General features: G+C 42.5%; 1 protein-coding gene across 1 annotated transcript in view; it reads left to right on the forward strand.

Moving 5' to 3' along the window:
• The first annotated feature begins 5,727 nt into the window (after positions 1–5,727).
• Positions 5,728–13,959, forward strand: part of LOC143300630 (copine-3-like) — a 29,107-nt gene continuing 20,875 nt past the window's right edge. The window contains exons 1-5 of the mRNA XM_076614430.1: positions 5,728–5,820; positions 6,546–7,631; positions 8,582–8,761; positions 11,335–11,409; positions 12,638–12,712. Coding sequence (XP_076470545.1) covers positions 6,969–7,631; positions 8,582–8,761; positions 11,335–11,409; positions 12,638–12,712 — 993 coding nt within the window. The 5' untranslated portion in view covers positions 5,728–5,820; positions 6,546–6,968. The remainder of the gene's footprint in view (positions 5,821–6,545; positions 7,632–8,581; positions 8,762–11,334; positions 11,410–12,637; positions 12,713–13,959) is intronic.

The following is a 13,959-nucleotide window of genomic DNA, read 5'->3' on the forward strand; positions in this document are numbered from 1 at the left end:
AAGTGATGAAGAGTATCTCAGCTGTTGAAAACAGAATTCTGTATGAAAAGGAGAAAATGTGCATGGTATGTGTGTGTGCCCTATGTATGTATCTTTCTTTAATTTATTGTCTTTTCACTTTAGCGATGTAAATTGTGTGTGTGTGTGTGTGTGTGTGTGTGTGTGTGTGTGTGTGTGTTTACCAAGCAACCAATCAGAAAGAAACACTCAACTCCTTTTTGAGTTTGATGACAATACACATAGAGTGTGCGAAGACATTGTCAGAATTTATTGACAGATACTTTAATGTGTGTGTGTGTGTGTGTGTGTGAAGAGAGCAGAGTCAAGTTTTGTTTCAATAATTCTGTTTTTGATCAAGTATGCTTACACAATTCAAGAGACACCACATTGACATTCACACTGGATTTTCATGCATATTTTTCGATCATGGAAACAATGTTATTTCTGGACTGCCCACATGATCACATACAGTCGAAGCCACTTATAACGAATCACCATGGACATTCAAAATTGCTGAATTTTTTCCGGCTTTCGTTACATCTGACGCACTGGTTATAATGAATTTCTATCAAGTTGCTTTGTTATACTCACACACACACACACACATTCACACACACACACGTGTGCGCCATCACACATGGGCAGTAATCAAGCTCGTTTCCTAGGCTGTGATATGCTTTAATAATAATAATTTCCAAAAATTTCTTTCTAAAATATGGCTGTAAATTGATGTAAACAGATCACATAGGTTGCAATTTGAAGGAACCCTTTGAAACCGATAAGTAAAACAGTCAAACAAAATTCACAGTATTCTGAAGAATTCAGAAGAAAAGATTGTCAGAAGAAATCACACAGCGCCATGATTTGAAGGCGGGAGGAAAGGAAATAGGGACTGATTTGAATGAATGAACGATATGGATACTTATTAGAAAAGCACGTATCCTCGGTCGAAGACCGAGCTCAACGCACTTTACAAACACAGATCATTTACACAACAGGTATGGGTAGAGCCAACTGACGGCTGCCAATGTGGGTCCATCGCTCATCATTTGTTTCCCCCTGAGTAATTCAATCCAGATTTCAGCACGGACACATGCACGCAGACAGACATGTAAACATTTTACGTGTATGACAGTGTTTGGTTATTTACTTTGCCATGGCAGCCATGCACCGAATTCGGGGATGTGCACGCTGGGTATGTCACGTTTCTTGTTTCCATAACCCACCGAACGTTGACACGGAATACAGGATCTTTAACGTGCGTATTTGATCTTCTGTCTGTGTTCACACGAAGGGGGTTCAGGCACAAGCAGGTCTGCACATATGCTGACCTGGGAGATCGGAAAAATCTCCACCCTCTACCCACCTGGACGCCGTTACCGAAATTCGAACCTTAGACACTCCAGCAGATTGAAAGCACGGTCCAACCACTCGGCTATTTCTGCACTGTTAGTTTATTGTTTCACACTGTAAAGTCACTGGAGTATGCACTGGTATAGAAATAAAAAACTTAACTGATTTTAGTTTGCCGTAGGCAATTGGAGAGCATTTTGCGTTTTTCACAGTTTGACAAAAAATCACAATAACCAAAAATTAAATATACCCAGTGTCTGAATAAGGTATTGAAAAGAATATGTTAAGTTTTTTTTATTCTATTAAATTTTATTTTTACTGTTTTATAACTTGTCTTCAACATCAAGTTTTCTTACATAGTCTTGAATGATTTCAAATTTTCGCTTTCACTTGACGACAGACCTTTGTGACGTGCCGACGCCATGATAAAATGGCCTGTGACACCAAATCCTGACACGCTTCTTCCCCTGCACTCCACCACGGACTTTAAATGATATACGTCCACCCTCGTCCCTCTGGCATCTCTCATTCATCTACAGTCGTTGAACTTTTGACCCCACGTGAGTCGATCACATTGTTTCGACAACTGATCATAGGCATTCGCTTCACAGGACGTTAGAATACTGTTTTATAGCTTGCGAGCTACAGATGTGACTACCATAGGCCTATTGCAAACATACAGTAAAAAACAACAACAAAAACAACAACTGTGAACTTTTAACTATCTACCTACGTGTATGTGAAGATTGAAAGAAAATGAAAGAAGCTTTAAGCGGGGTTATGCAGCATGTCAAGTACATGTATAAACGTGGCTATCAAGTTAAGAGCAACGCATAGAAAGCTCCACGTTTCATGTGCCTATGCGGACATTCTCCATCTCCCAAGAATAGCCAGCGATCGTATGAAGCAATATATATATATATATATATATATATATATATATATATATATTAAACATCGCAGCGAACAAACCAACCATTTCCGAGAAATGGCGCCTGAACACAAAAGTAACCGCTTCGCTTTTTCCGGTTTCAATTCTTCATATGGAGCCGAACCCAATGATCTAAAAAATAGGTCAGTGTGCCGAACATAATGGCGTGATCACCCGCTAGGGACCCCAAAACCATTTCGGTACAAGCAGCATTTGGTTACAACCGACTTCATTACATCTGACATATGGTTTTTTTGAGTCATGTAAAGAAAGAATTTTGCCGTGTCCAATCTTTTCGCTTCGTCAAGTTTTATCCGGCAATCGTTACACACGACTTCGTTAAAAGTGGCTTGGACTGAATTTTCCCGGCTTCAATGAATTTTTATTTTTCTTAAATTGTGAAGATGATAACCTTAATTTTTTTTTCAAGTTTTATATGTCAGACCATCCCAAATGTGTACATGTAAGTGACTCTCTCTCTCTCTCTCTCTCTGTGTGTGTGTGTGTGTGTGTGTGTGTGTGTGTGTGTGTGTGATTAAATCATAAGACATGATTCGCATTTAACTGTAAGTACAGACGGTACGTAGCCCATACTAACCTAATACAAGAGAGGCAAGGCCTTCAAGACTCACTTGTGATACACTTTTAAAAAAAATCCAAGCTTTTTTTGCATTGAGTATAATTTCAAAATGTAATGTTTAAGATGAGAAAGATCAGTTAAAAGCAAATCAAGTCCCCTAGCATTAATTACAGAGTAATTTCCCTTTTTTACTATCTGCACCAAAACGTTTGCAAAATAAAAAAAACTTCCATGCTTAGCAAAAGAAGTTCCTGTTTGAACAAAAAATGATAATAATGACTGCTCTTGTTGTTGGGTCAGAATATCAGATCAAAGTGCCAAGTTTAGAGAATACAAAAAATATACATATAACAGTAAATGCAGTTTGCATATAATTAGGCTTCATTTTTTATTTTTTTGTGCCCATCCCAGAGGTACAATATTGTTTTAAACAAGATGACTAGAAAGAACTGAATTCTTCCTATTTTTATGCCTAATTTGGTGTCAACTAACAAAGTATTTGCAGAGAAAATGTCAATGTTAAAGTTTACCACGGACACACACACACAGAGACACACACACACACACACACACACACAGACAACCGAACACCGGGTTAAAACATAGACTCACTTTGTTTACACAAGTGAGTCAAAAAAGGAGATAGTTTAAAGGAGCAAAATCTACATACATACTAAAATGAGAGAGAGAGAGAGAGAGAGAGAGAGAGAGAGAGAGAGAGAGAGAAAACAAAAAAGGCAGTAAAGAAAGAAAAAAAAACAAGAGAGGCAAGGCCTTCAAGACTCACTTGAGATACACTTAAAAAAATCCAAGCTTTTTATGTATTGTGTATAATTTCAAAATATAATGTTTAAGATTAGAAAGATCAGTTTAAAGCGAATTAAGTCCCCTAGCATTAATTACACAGTAATTTCCCTTTTTTACTATCTGCACCAAAACGTTTGCAAAATAAATAAAACTTCCATGCTTAGCAAAAGAAGTTCCTGTTTGAACAAAAAATGATAATAATGACTGCTCTTGTTGTTGGGTCAGAATATCAGATTAAAGTGCCAAGTTTAGAGAATATAAAAAATATACATATAACAGTAAATGCAGTTTGCATATAATTAGGCTTCATTTTTTTTGTGCCCATCCCAGAGGTGCAATATTGTTTTAAACAAGATGACTAGAAAGAACTGAATTTTTCCTATTTTTATGCCTAATTTGGTGTCAACTGACAAGGTATTTGCAGAGAAAATGTCAGTGTTAAAGTTTACCACGGACACACACACACACACACACACACACACACACACACACAGACAGACAACCGAACACCGGGTTAAAACATAGACTCACTTTGTTTACACAAGTGAGTCAAAAAAGGAGAAAGATATCAACAAGTAGGAGTGTATGCCAGCCAAGTTGATCGTGTTCAACCAACACGGACATTATTTGACTTTTCTTCCGGGACATTTATGCCAATCAGTCAAACATTTTTAGTAAGAAGGAAAAAATAAGTTGGCAAATTAGAGAACAGACAACGAGACACTGTTCACCGCAAACATCTGATATATTTACTGAATTATTTTTATCTATCTATATTTATTTATCTTTTTTTTATAATCGGAAAGAAACAAGGATAAGTCTTGATTAATACAGAAAAGGATTCGACAAATATCATCTTAAATTTTTGATTGAAATTGGGGTGTGCTTTCCTTTGTATGTTTGTGTGCGTACACGAGTATGTGGATCAGTCATTGTGTATGTCTATGTGCGTCTGTGCACGCGCCAGAATGGACAATGACGGATCCCCAAGGATGTTCTAAGTTCAGTAACGGAGAACTGGTGGGCCTACAGGGAAAACACCCCACAGGCAGACCCAACCACGCTGTAAAGACACCTGCAAGAGAAATCTGAAGGCCTTAAGCATCGACATGAACATCTGGGAAACCGTTGCTTCAGAACGATCGGTAGACTGTGCAGAAAGGCCGTTCCAAGGCAAAGAGACTGAAGGGAAAGGCCCGACGTCAGACACACACACAGACTTCTTTCCGTTACACGACCAGCATCGATTTGCCGATGATTCTGTCGTGGTTCATGTATGCTGGGTATTTTCGTGTCTCCGTAACCCACCGAACACTCGGCTGACACGGGTTACAGGATCTTTTACGTGCGTGTTTGATCTTCTGCGTGCGTATACACACGAAGGGGGTTCAGGCACTAGCAGGTCTGTACATATGTTGACGTGGGAGATCGGAAAAATGTCCACCCAGGCGCCGTCACCGAGATTCGAACCCAGGACCCTCAGATTGAAAGTCCAACGCTTAAAACCACTCGGCTACTGCACCCAGCGTCACACCTCTGTCAGTGCACAGTGAGGGAGGGACCCCCGTACTGGTCTGTACAGCCACACCCGACGCTCTATCAATCACCACCCTCAGCGAAACTCGGCCTTAGTCTCCATCGACTGACGGATGCTTATAATTACATACGCGTTTATGTGAACGTGCGGGCAAACGCTTGCGTGTGCTGTTTGAAAGAATATTCCAGCGAAGCCTGACACGATTTTGATTATGGGTTTCGGTTTTGATTAGGGACTGATAAAAGTGTGTGTTCTTTTTACTGTAAGCAGATAATACATAATTATAAAACAGCGCATCCTATTGTTTGTGTTCATGTATTTGTTTTGAGTATGTAAACATGTAATCGTTCTGAGTAGCCTATGTAACAAGGGTTACAATAAAGTCCCTGTGGCAGCGGCCCAGATAGTCCGTTGTTTTTTGTTTGTTTTTTGTTGTTGTTGTTGAAGCTGGGACTGCTGTATGTAGTTCCCTGATTGCTTCCGGCATAACACCCGGAAATTTGGACACACTGACTGCCGATGACAGTGCTGTGGCAAGCAAAAAGTAACGTTGTTGATGCTGAATCTCCACACGGAGCGGCGTTCTTGTCGGCATAACCACGCGCTTCAGTGGTAGGTTCGTGTTCTGGGAGTGACGGTCATGTTGTTGCTGCAGTTTGTGTTTTCTATCTGTCTGTCTGTGTTGTCTGTTTCTTCATTTCTCTCCCTCCAGTCTCTTTCGTCCGTTTGTCATTCTATCTTTTCTTTTCTTTCTTTCTTTCTTTTTTCCCATTAGAACTTGAGGGATATATCGTCTTTGGTCTTGTGTGTATATAGTCCCAGTATAACTGATATTTTACACAGTATGATTTTTGTTTGTTTGTTGAGGAGTGGGGTGTGGGGGTGGGGGAGAGGGTTTGGAAGGATTATGGGTGGAAAGGGAGAGGTTAGCCGTATATGGATAAAAATGTATTATTTATGGAAGACCGTTGCCGTAAAAATGTGTGTTTTTGTAATACTTTTTTTATGCGGAAGACCTTGTGGGTGGTAGTCCTGCAAGAGACGGCCTTTGTCCTGGAACACAACATGCTTGTTCTGCTCTGTGGAAGAACGCTGACAATCTGACGGAACATTCAACCAGAATGTTAAAAAAGACCAACAACACGAATGTCAGTTTTATGTGAACAAATCTTCTTTCTCGTTGGTTGTTGTGTTCTCTTGCATGATTACAAATGTCCTTTTTTTCCCTCTCTCTGTCCACCACTAAGTCTTTCTGTCTTTCTATGCACAAACAGACTTGATCCCACGCGAGACTTTCTGCCTCATTGAAGGAATGTCAATGTGATGTGTATGTCCAGAGAGCGTGATGGAAGGTGGCGGCGGGGCCTGACACACAGTACACTGGTCACCACTCCACGTACTCCAAACCACGTGCACCACTCCACGTGCACCACTCCACGTACTCACGTGCCCCACTCCACGTGCACCATTCCACGTGCCTATCCATTTCAGGCAGACTGCACACCGAAGCAAAGAATAGAACTGGGGCTTTCAGGTGCTGTCTATTCCCAGCAGTAGACCTGCCAGTCAGGCTGGAGACATCCTCGGGCAGTCCCGTGCCGTGCCAACCTTCCACTGCCGTCTGATCCCAGCCAAGAAGGCAGAAATCTCATCGTGTCCGTTCAGTCTGAAATCGGGCCAGACACTGCAACTGAGTGTTAAGAGTGAAGAATTACAAAACCCGGATCACTGTGGGAATACACGTTCAGGAATTAGACACCATGTCGGATGACTACGATTATCCACCACCACGTCTTCGACCGAAAAAGCAGGTTGAGTTTCACTGTCCGTCACTGCGTCTCGGAAAGCCATCAGCAGATGGTACAGGATATTCCCTGGCCAGACCTTCAGCGCCGTATCCTCATGATCAGCAAGCCCAGGACGGGTATTCAGGCCTGGCATCCGGAGGAGGAAATACCCAGCAGTACGCTCCACCCCACTTCATGTATCCCCAGGCCCAGCCACTCCCAGCCAGCTGTGATGAGGGAGGGCCCAATCAACAGTCTAGTCCTCGGGTCATCCGACGTCAGGTGGGCTTTGAAGAACAACCACCGCCAAGACGTCTCTACCAAGGTGGCCACAACCAGCCGCAGCCTCCTGAAAGAGGCTGCAACCAGCCCCCCATGCCCGCTTCCCAGCCAGTGTCTGCCCAGAGCGTCTACCCATCCCTGTTTGCTGGCGGTGAGGGGGGCAGGAAGCAGACGGCTGCCCCCTACGGCGTGGCTCCGGGCGCTGTGCCCCTGCCTCGGGTCCTGCAGGAAGAGGACAGTCAGACCAAGGTGGAGCTGACCCTGGTGTGCAGCAATCTACTGAACAAAGATTTCCTGTCCAAGTCTGATCCCTGCGCTGTGCTCTACATGTTTAAAGGCGGGGAATATAAAGAGGTCAGTCGCAGTACAGATCTGATGATTGTTTGGACATTGTATTCATTGTATTCAAGCAACGACAACAACAAAGTCACACACACACACACACACACACACACACACACACACATATGTATATATATAAAGTTTTGATTTAGTTGTGTTGTCGTTAGTATTGCTGTATTAAAAATAATTCATATCAGAAACCAACAACAAGTATTTTACAAACATGAATGAAACTTAATCACAGGATTGTAATTATGTATGTATGCATTATCATAATGTTTAGGTACGACTGAGTGACTACTGTAATGCGTTCACAGGTTGGTGGACATAGATTCAGGTATCTAACCATGTCAACATATTTTATGTTTATATTTGGGCTGCTCTCTCCAGAGAGAGCGCGTCGTTTCAGTGAGAGCTGCTATTTCCCCCTTGCCTGCAAATCTATTTGTTTTCCTAGTGTATTTTTCTGCGGAATTTGCCGGGGGCAACCATTCTGTTGCCATGTGTTGTTTTATATACGCTAAGTGCATGCTGCAAACGGGACCTCGGTTTAACGTTTCACCCGACTGACAAGAGTCCAGACCACCACTCAAGGTCCGGTGGACAGGGAGAAAGTACTGGGGAGTGTGGGGATCGAACCAGTGCGCTCAGAACCTCTCGCTTTCCAGGCGGACATGATACCACTTGGCCATCACTCCACTTTCAGCATACACTGATTGTGATACGTTTTGGTGTAACGAGGTCCGTGCATTTTATGTATACATGCATTCATACCTGTGTGTATATGTTCAGAAACAACAATAATGTCCACGTACTTCATCTATTCATGTATCCACTGCGGTTATGCATAATTATATTTACATGTTAAATCATGTCTATGGTAGCCTGTGTATTTTATGCACACGTGTATTCACAGGTCTACACACATGAACTGACACTTGATGTGTATACCTGCTGTGCAGGTGGGGCGTACTGAAGTCGTCAAAGACTGCCTCGATCCTCGTTTTACCCGAACATTTGTGGTCGACTATCACTTCGAGAAAGTTCAAAAGCTGAAGATCAGTGTTTACGACGTGGACAGCGCCGATACGAGCCTCCGTCATGACGATTTCTTGGGGGAAGTTGAAACCACACTTGGTCAGGTCAGTCAGTGTTAACCCTCTTCCATTTGAGCTTTCAAGCAATATGATTATTAGCTTGTGACTCAACGGGGGAACAAACTGAAAAAAAGAAAAAGAAAAAAAAAGAAGTGAAAGGCATAGGTGACTGACGGGTCCGCATTGTCAGTACTGATCGTGATGTGGTAAAATATCCAGACAAAATATAAAGTTCAGTTCAGTTCAGTTACTCAAGGAGGCGTCACTGCGTTCGGACATATTACCAGATATATAAGACTGGAAGCAGTGATACAATGTTGGAAAGAAGGAATACAGTAAAATACGTTTAATTAGGTGTAAAGGAGTGGGGAAGGAAAGGGAGGGGGGGGGGGTGAACTAAGAGGGGGCCACAAGGAAATGAGGGTAGAGCGAGGATGAAAGAAAAAAAATCAGTCACAATAAAGTCAACGTTGAAACATGTGTATGTGTGCATGCATGTGTGTGACTGTGTGTGTGTGACTCTCTCTCTCTCTCTCTGCATGCACAAGCATGCACAGTTCCTTCTCCTTTATCAAGGACACAAACTTCAGAACAGACATTTCCAGACTTTAGAATGGACATTTCCTGTTTCACCGAGGAGAAAAACTAAAGAATGTACATTACCTTCTCTTTCACAGAGGAGACAAACTGGAGAATGTAAGCAGTTGTTTATCTGTGTCATCCCTGTTGCGAGAATAGGCCTTTTGAAGCCATACATGATAACGCGTTGAACTTCATGTCCAGTGTCCATTGTGTAAAAAGTCTATTTTGTCAGTGAAAACGAGTACACTTACAGGCAGAGATTAAAAACAGAAAAGAAAAAATGTGACACTGCACTGTAGCGACGCACTCTTCTAGGATACAGCAGCCCGAACTTCACAGAGAAATCTGTACTGACACAAAGTGATAGAATATAACGAAATGTAATATATTGCAAGTGAAAGTTGATGTAGCTCGTGTATGGAAGTTTAATTTGTTCATGATACCTTGAATCAAGATGAAAAATGACGAGTGAAGAAGAGAGACAGAAGTCTTCCTCCACGTTTCATGGAGTGCAGACGAACACCAGAACACAAAGGGAGGGGATGATAGTGACTATTCCCACTCCCCCACCCACCAGAGGATTTAAGGGATTCAGACAGCAAATTAGGAACTTACATGTTCGGCAGTGAGTCAGAGAATCTGTCCCACAGGTCTATGGTATGGGGTGAAAGGGAAGCGTAGATGCGAAACCGGAACTGACACGGCTGTTTATTGGTAACAAACTTGAAGAGAAAGCATGGATTTACATAACAAACTCCAGTCTCGCTATGCTCATAATGTTATCTGTACAGCAACCTGTTTCTGGAAAGTGGCACACCGCTGATTTTGTGCGAATGATATATTCTGGCAGAGTGGGAACGTCAGATTGTGGCCCACAGTGGGCATGGACTGGTGGAAGTGAACTGTGAATACACTTCGCAGAAACGCAAGAAGAACAAAGACTGACTGTGGCAAAGGGGATTTAAGGAGAACCCCCCCCCCCCAGCTCTGTCATCATTGGACATGTATTGATTTTTATGTTTTAAATCACGTACTTATAAATAAAAGCAACATTGTAAGCTCTCTTTATTTGATAACGCTAATCTAAAAAATGAACAAGATCAAATTTCTTTTCAGTATCGTAATGTGAAGTTCAAATTTCTTGCTTTCTTTAAAATCAAAAACAAGCTGCGAGTGAGGCTACCCCCCGTGCTCCACCCCATACCCCCAGTTTCGATATTCAAGTTTCAATTATAAGTGAATGACGTGTATGTAGTTTCAGCTCTGTCTTCCAGCATGTTACGATACATAAAAGTGTGAGGCCCAATATCAGCATTGTCTGTGCAGCACTGTGCTGTGCTGTGCTGTTCTGTGCTGTGCTGTGCTGTGCTGTGCTATACTGTGCTGTACTGCACTGTGATGTGCTGCATTGCGCTGTACTGTACTGTCCTCTGCTATACTGAACTGAGCTGTGCTGTGCTGTGGTGTGCTGTACTGTGCTGTGCTGCATTGTGCTGTACTGTGCTGTGCTGTCCTCTGCTATGCTGAGTTGAGCTGAGCTGAGATGTGCTGTGCTGTGCTGCATTGCGCTGTACTGTGCTGTGCTGTCCTCTGCTATACTGAGCTGAGCTGAGCTGAGATGTGCTGTACTGTGCGGTGCGGTGCTGTACGGTGCTGTGCTGTGCTGTGTTGTGTTGTGCTGTCCTCTGCTATACTGAGCTGTACTGCACTGTGCTGGGCTGCACTGCACTGTACTTAGCTGCACTTCAAGCCCGTTGGGTTACGCTGCTGGTCAGGCATCTGCTTGGCAGATGTGGTGTAGCGTATATGGATTTGTCCGAACGCAGTGACGCCACCTTGAGCTGCTGAAAATGAAACTGAAACTGCACTTCAATATACTGTGCTGTGCTCTGATTTGCTGTGCTGTGCTGTGTTATGCAGTGCACCTCATTCCACTGCACTGCACTACACTGCACTGCACTGCACTGTACTTTACTACACTACACTACACTACGCTATACAACAGCACATTACACTTCACCATCTGACGTTTACAGGTCGTGTGCAAGAGATGTTACGCGGCACCCCTCCAGTTGTTTCCGGGCCGTAAAGCGGGAAAAGGCGTCATCAAGGTAAGTGTTATCTGAATACAGCCAGCTGTGGTTTGACACGGATCAGTACAGAGAGAGCGCTTCTAAATGTAGCCAGAGAACTGTAAATACTGGTTGTCTTTCTTCCTTATTTCTTTCGTTTTTGTTGTTCCACATCAGCGCATTTGTTGTGCAAATGACCCCGTATTTGTAAAGCGCATAGAGCTTGGTCTCCAACCGAGGATAGACGCAATGTAAGTATCCATATCAATCACTCAATCAATCAGGTCGTTTCTGTGGCACTGCCCCCACACCGCTCAGCCCAAGCAACCTACATACAGCCCCACCCAGGTTCGCCTATTACAGTCCCAGCGCCGGCAGTCCGCAGGGAGCTATCGATGTTAGGCCGACAGGAGGCCACACACCACACGAGACTCTGCACTGCTGCTGAGCCACTTCGGTGGTGTTCAGTTGTCTCATTCAGCATACACAGGGCGCCATCTACTAGGCTGCCCCCTGCTGGCGGTGCCAGACTAAGTCAGACTGGGGACGTACATCCCAAAGACGCGACCATGAAGTGGATTACCCTCGACCGTGTGGTTCCAGTGTTCCCGTTTGAGCCCATAGCTCTGGAAAGGAGCTGGTCAGAGGCCAAATAAATCCCTCTTCTGGTCGGGCTCGAATTATCCTCCTCCCAGTCGTCAGCCCACAACGCTAACCAGTTCGCCACGACACCGGTATTCTTGTTGGCTTTCAGTGCGCTGTTCAGAACCTTTCTTCACGGTCTTCACACGTACTGCTGTGTGTATACCTACGTCTGAATGTCGCCATCAAAGAACAACAGACACTGCAAAAATGGCTTTTCAAATTTAAACTCCCTTAAACTCGCCTGGGGGAAATATTAAAACCAAGGTTTGTCAAAATACACTGTGGAATGGGTATAATCTTCAACAGACTGTAGCTCTGGTACTGCTAAGAAATAACACCTGATTTTCAAGCAGTTGTAGCTGTTACGGACAATATTAACAGCAGCTAGAGGGGAAAAAATAGAAAAAGGAAACAGACCCAAAATTTAGGTCAGACTCATGTTGTGGTGAAAGATCCCATTGACACACACACACACATTATATATATATATATATATATATATATATATATATATATATATATATATATATATCTGTGTGTGTGTGTGTGTGTGTGTGTGTGTGTGTGTGTGTGTGTGTGTGTATGATAATCACTGGTGATAATGTGTGTGGTGATTTTACAGGTAATTGCCGAGGAAATAAAACGCAAGCAGGGGACAGTGGAAATGCATTTCCATGCCAAGAATCTGGATAAAAAGGTTTGTTGTTTGCCCACAGCCCTGCACAGAATCTACTGAATGTGTTTGCAGTCAAACCTTGGGTACTGAGGAAGACTGTATCAAGGATAATGGATGTATGTATACATCACACACACACACACACACACACACACACACACACACACACACACACACACACACACCACTGGCCATGTTTCATTCGTGATACTATATTATAATTTCACTTTTTCTTATTGGGAACACAAAATATGAATATCTATCTATATATGTATATAATATAATATAATAAATATATATATGCGCGCGCGCGCGTGTGTGTGTGTGTGTAAGTATGTTGTGTGGTCACAAAGTTGAACAAGAACGATTGAACTTCTCACTAAAATCTTTTGCTATTTTGACGGAGTTCTTGGCTGTCTTTCATCAGTCGGAAAGAAAACAACAGAAAACGACGAGATTAACTTAAATTATGAAAGCTATAAGTCAAATACTCACTAAAATGATTAATGTAAACTTGGTTTCCATTAAAGTTTTCGATATAATAGACGAAAATGTTTCCCTATGTTTTCATTGTGAGCCCTGAACACACACACAGACACAGACACACAGACACAGACACACACACACACACACACCGTGAATGCAGAGACACAGTGCCCATGAACAACATACAGCAGACACTGGTAAACACCCATCAAACGCTGAATGAATTGAAAATTGTCCATCCGAAGAAAAACAGAAGGATAATTTTGACTGATGTACACCTGATATGTAGTTCTAATTTATTTATTTATTTATTTTATGTTATGTCGTACTCTTCATACAACTGAAGATGTAAAAAAAAACACCCCAAAAGCCCCCAAAAACTACTGAAAAAGAAAGAAGAGAGAGAGAGAGAGAGAGAGAGAGAGAGAGAGAGAGGATTGATTCTAAGTTTTGTGCAATAATTGTATGATTTATACGGGTTCCTTCCATATTACTGTCTTTTTTTTCTTAAAAAAAATCAATTTATTATCATTTTTACAAGCCCCAAATCAGTAAATGAAAAGTTGTATGCCTCTTTTCGTATGGGTGATTTATTCCATAAATGCTATTGATATGTGATACAGTTATGGAATGTCGGCTATTTGTTTTGATTATTTCCACGTTGTTTAGTTGATGGTGTAATTTATGTCCAAAATAAAACGGTGGTCGACTGCAGGAAGTGCGGGAAAAAAATTGCCCCCCCCCCCTCCCTGCCCCTGCAAAACCTGAACTACGTTGAGCTT

Source organism: Babylonia areolata, chromosome 26 (assembly GCF_041734735.1).
Source record: "Babylonia areolata isolate BAREFJ2019XMU chromosome 26, ASM4173473v1, whole genome shotgun sequence".
In the NCBI taxonomy this organism is placed as follows: Eukaryota; Metazoa; Mollusca; class Gastropoda; order Neogastropoda; family Buccinidae; genus Babylonia; species Babylonia areolata.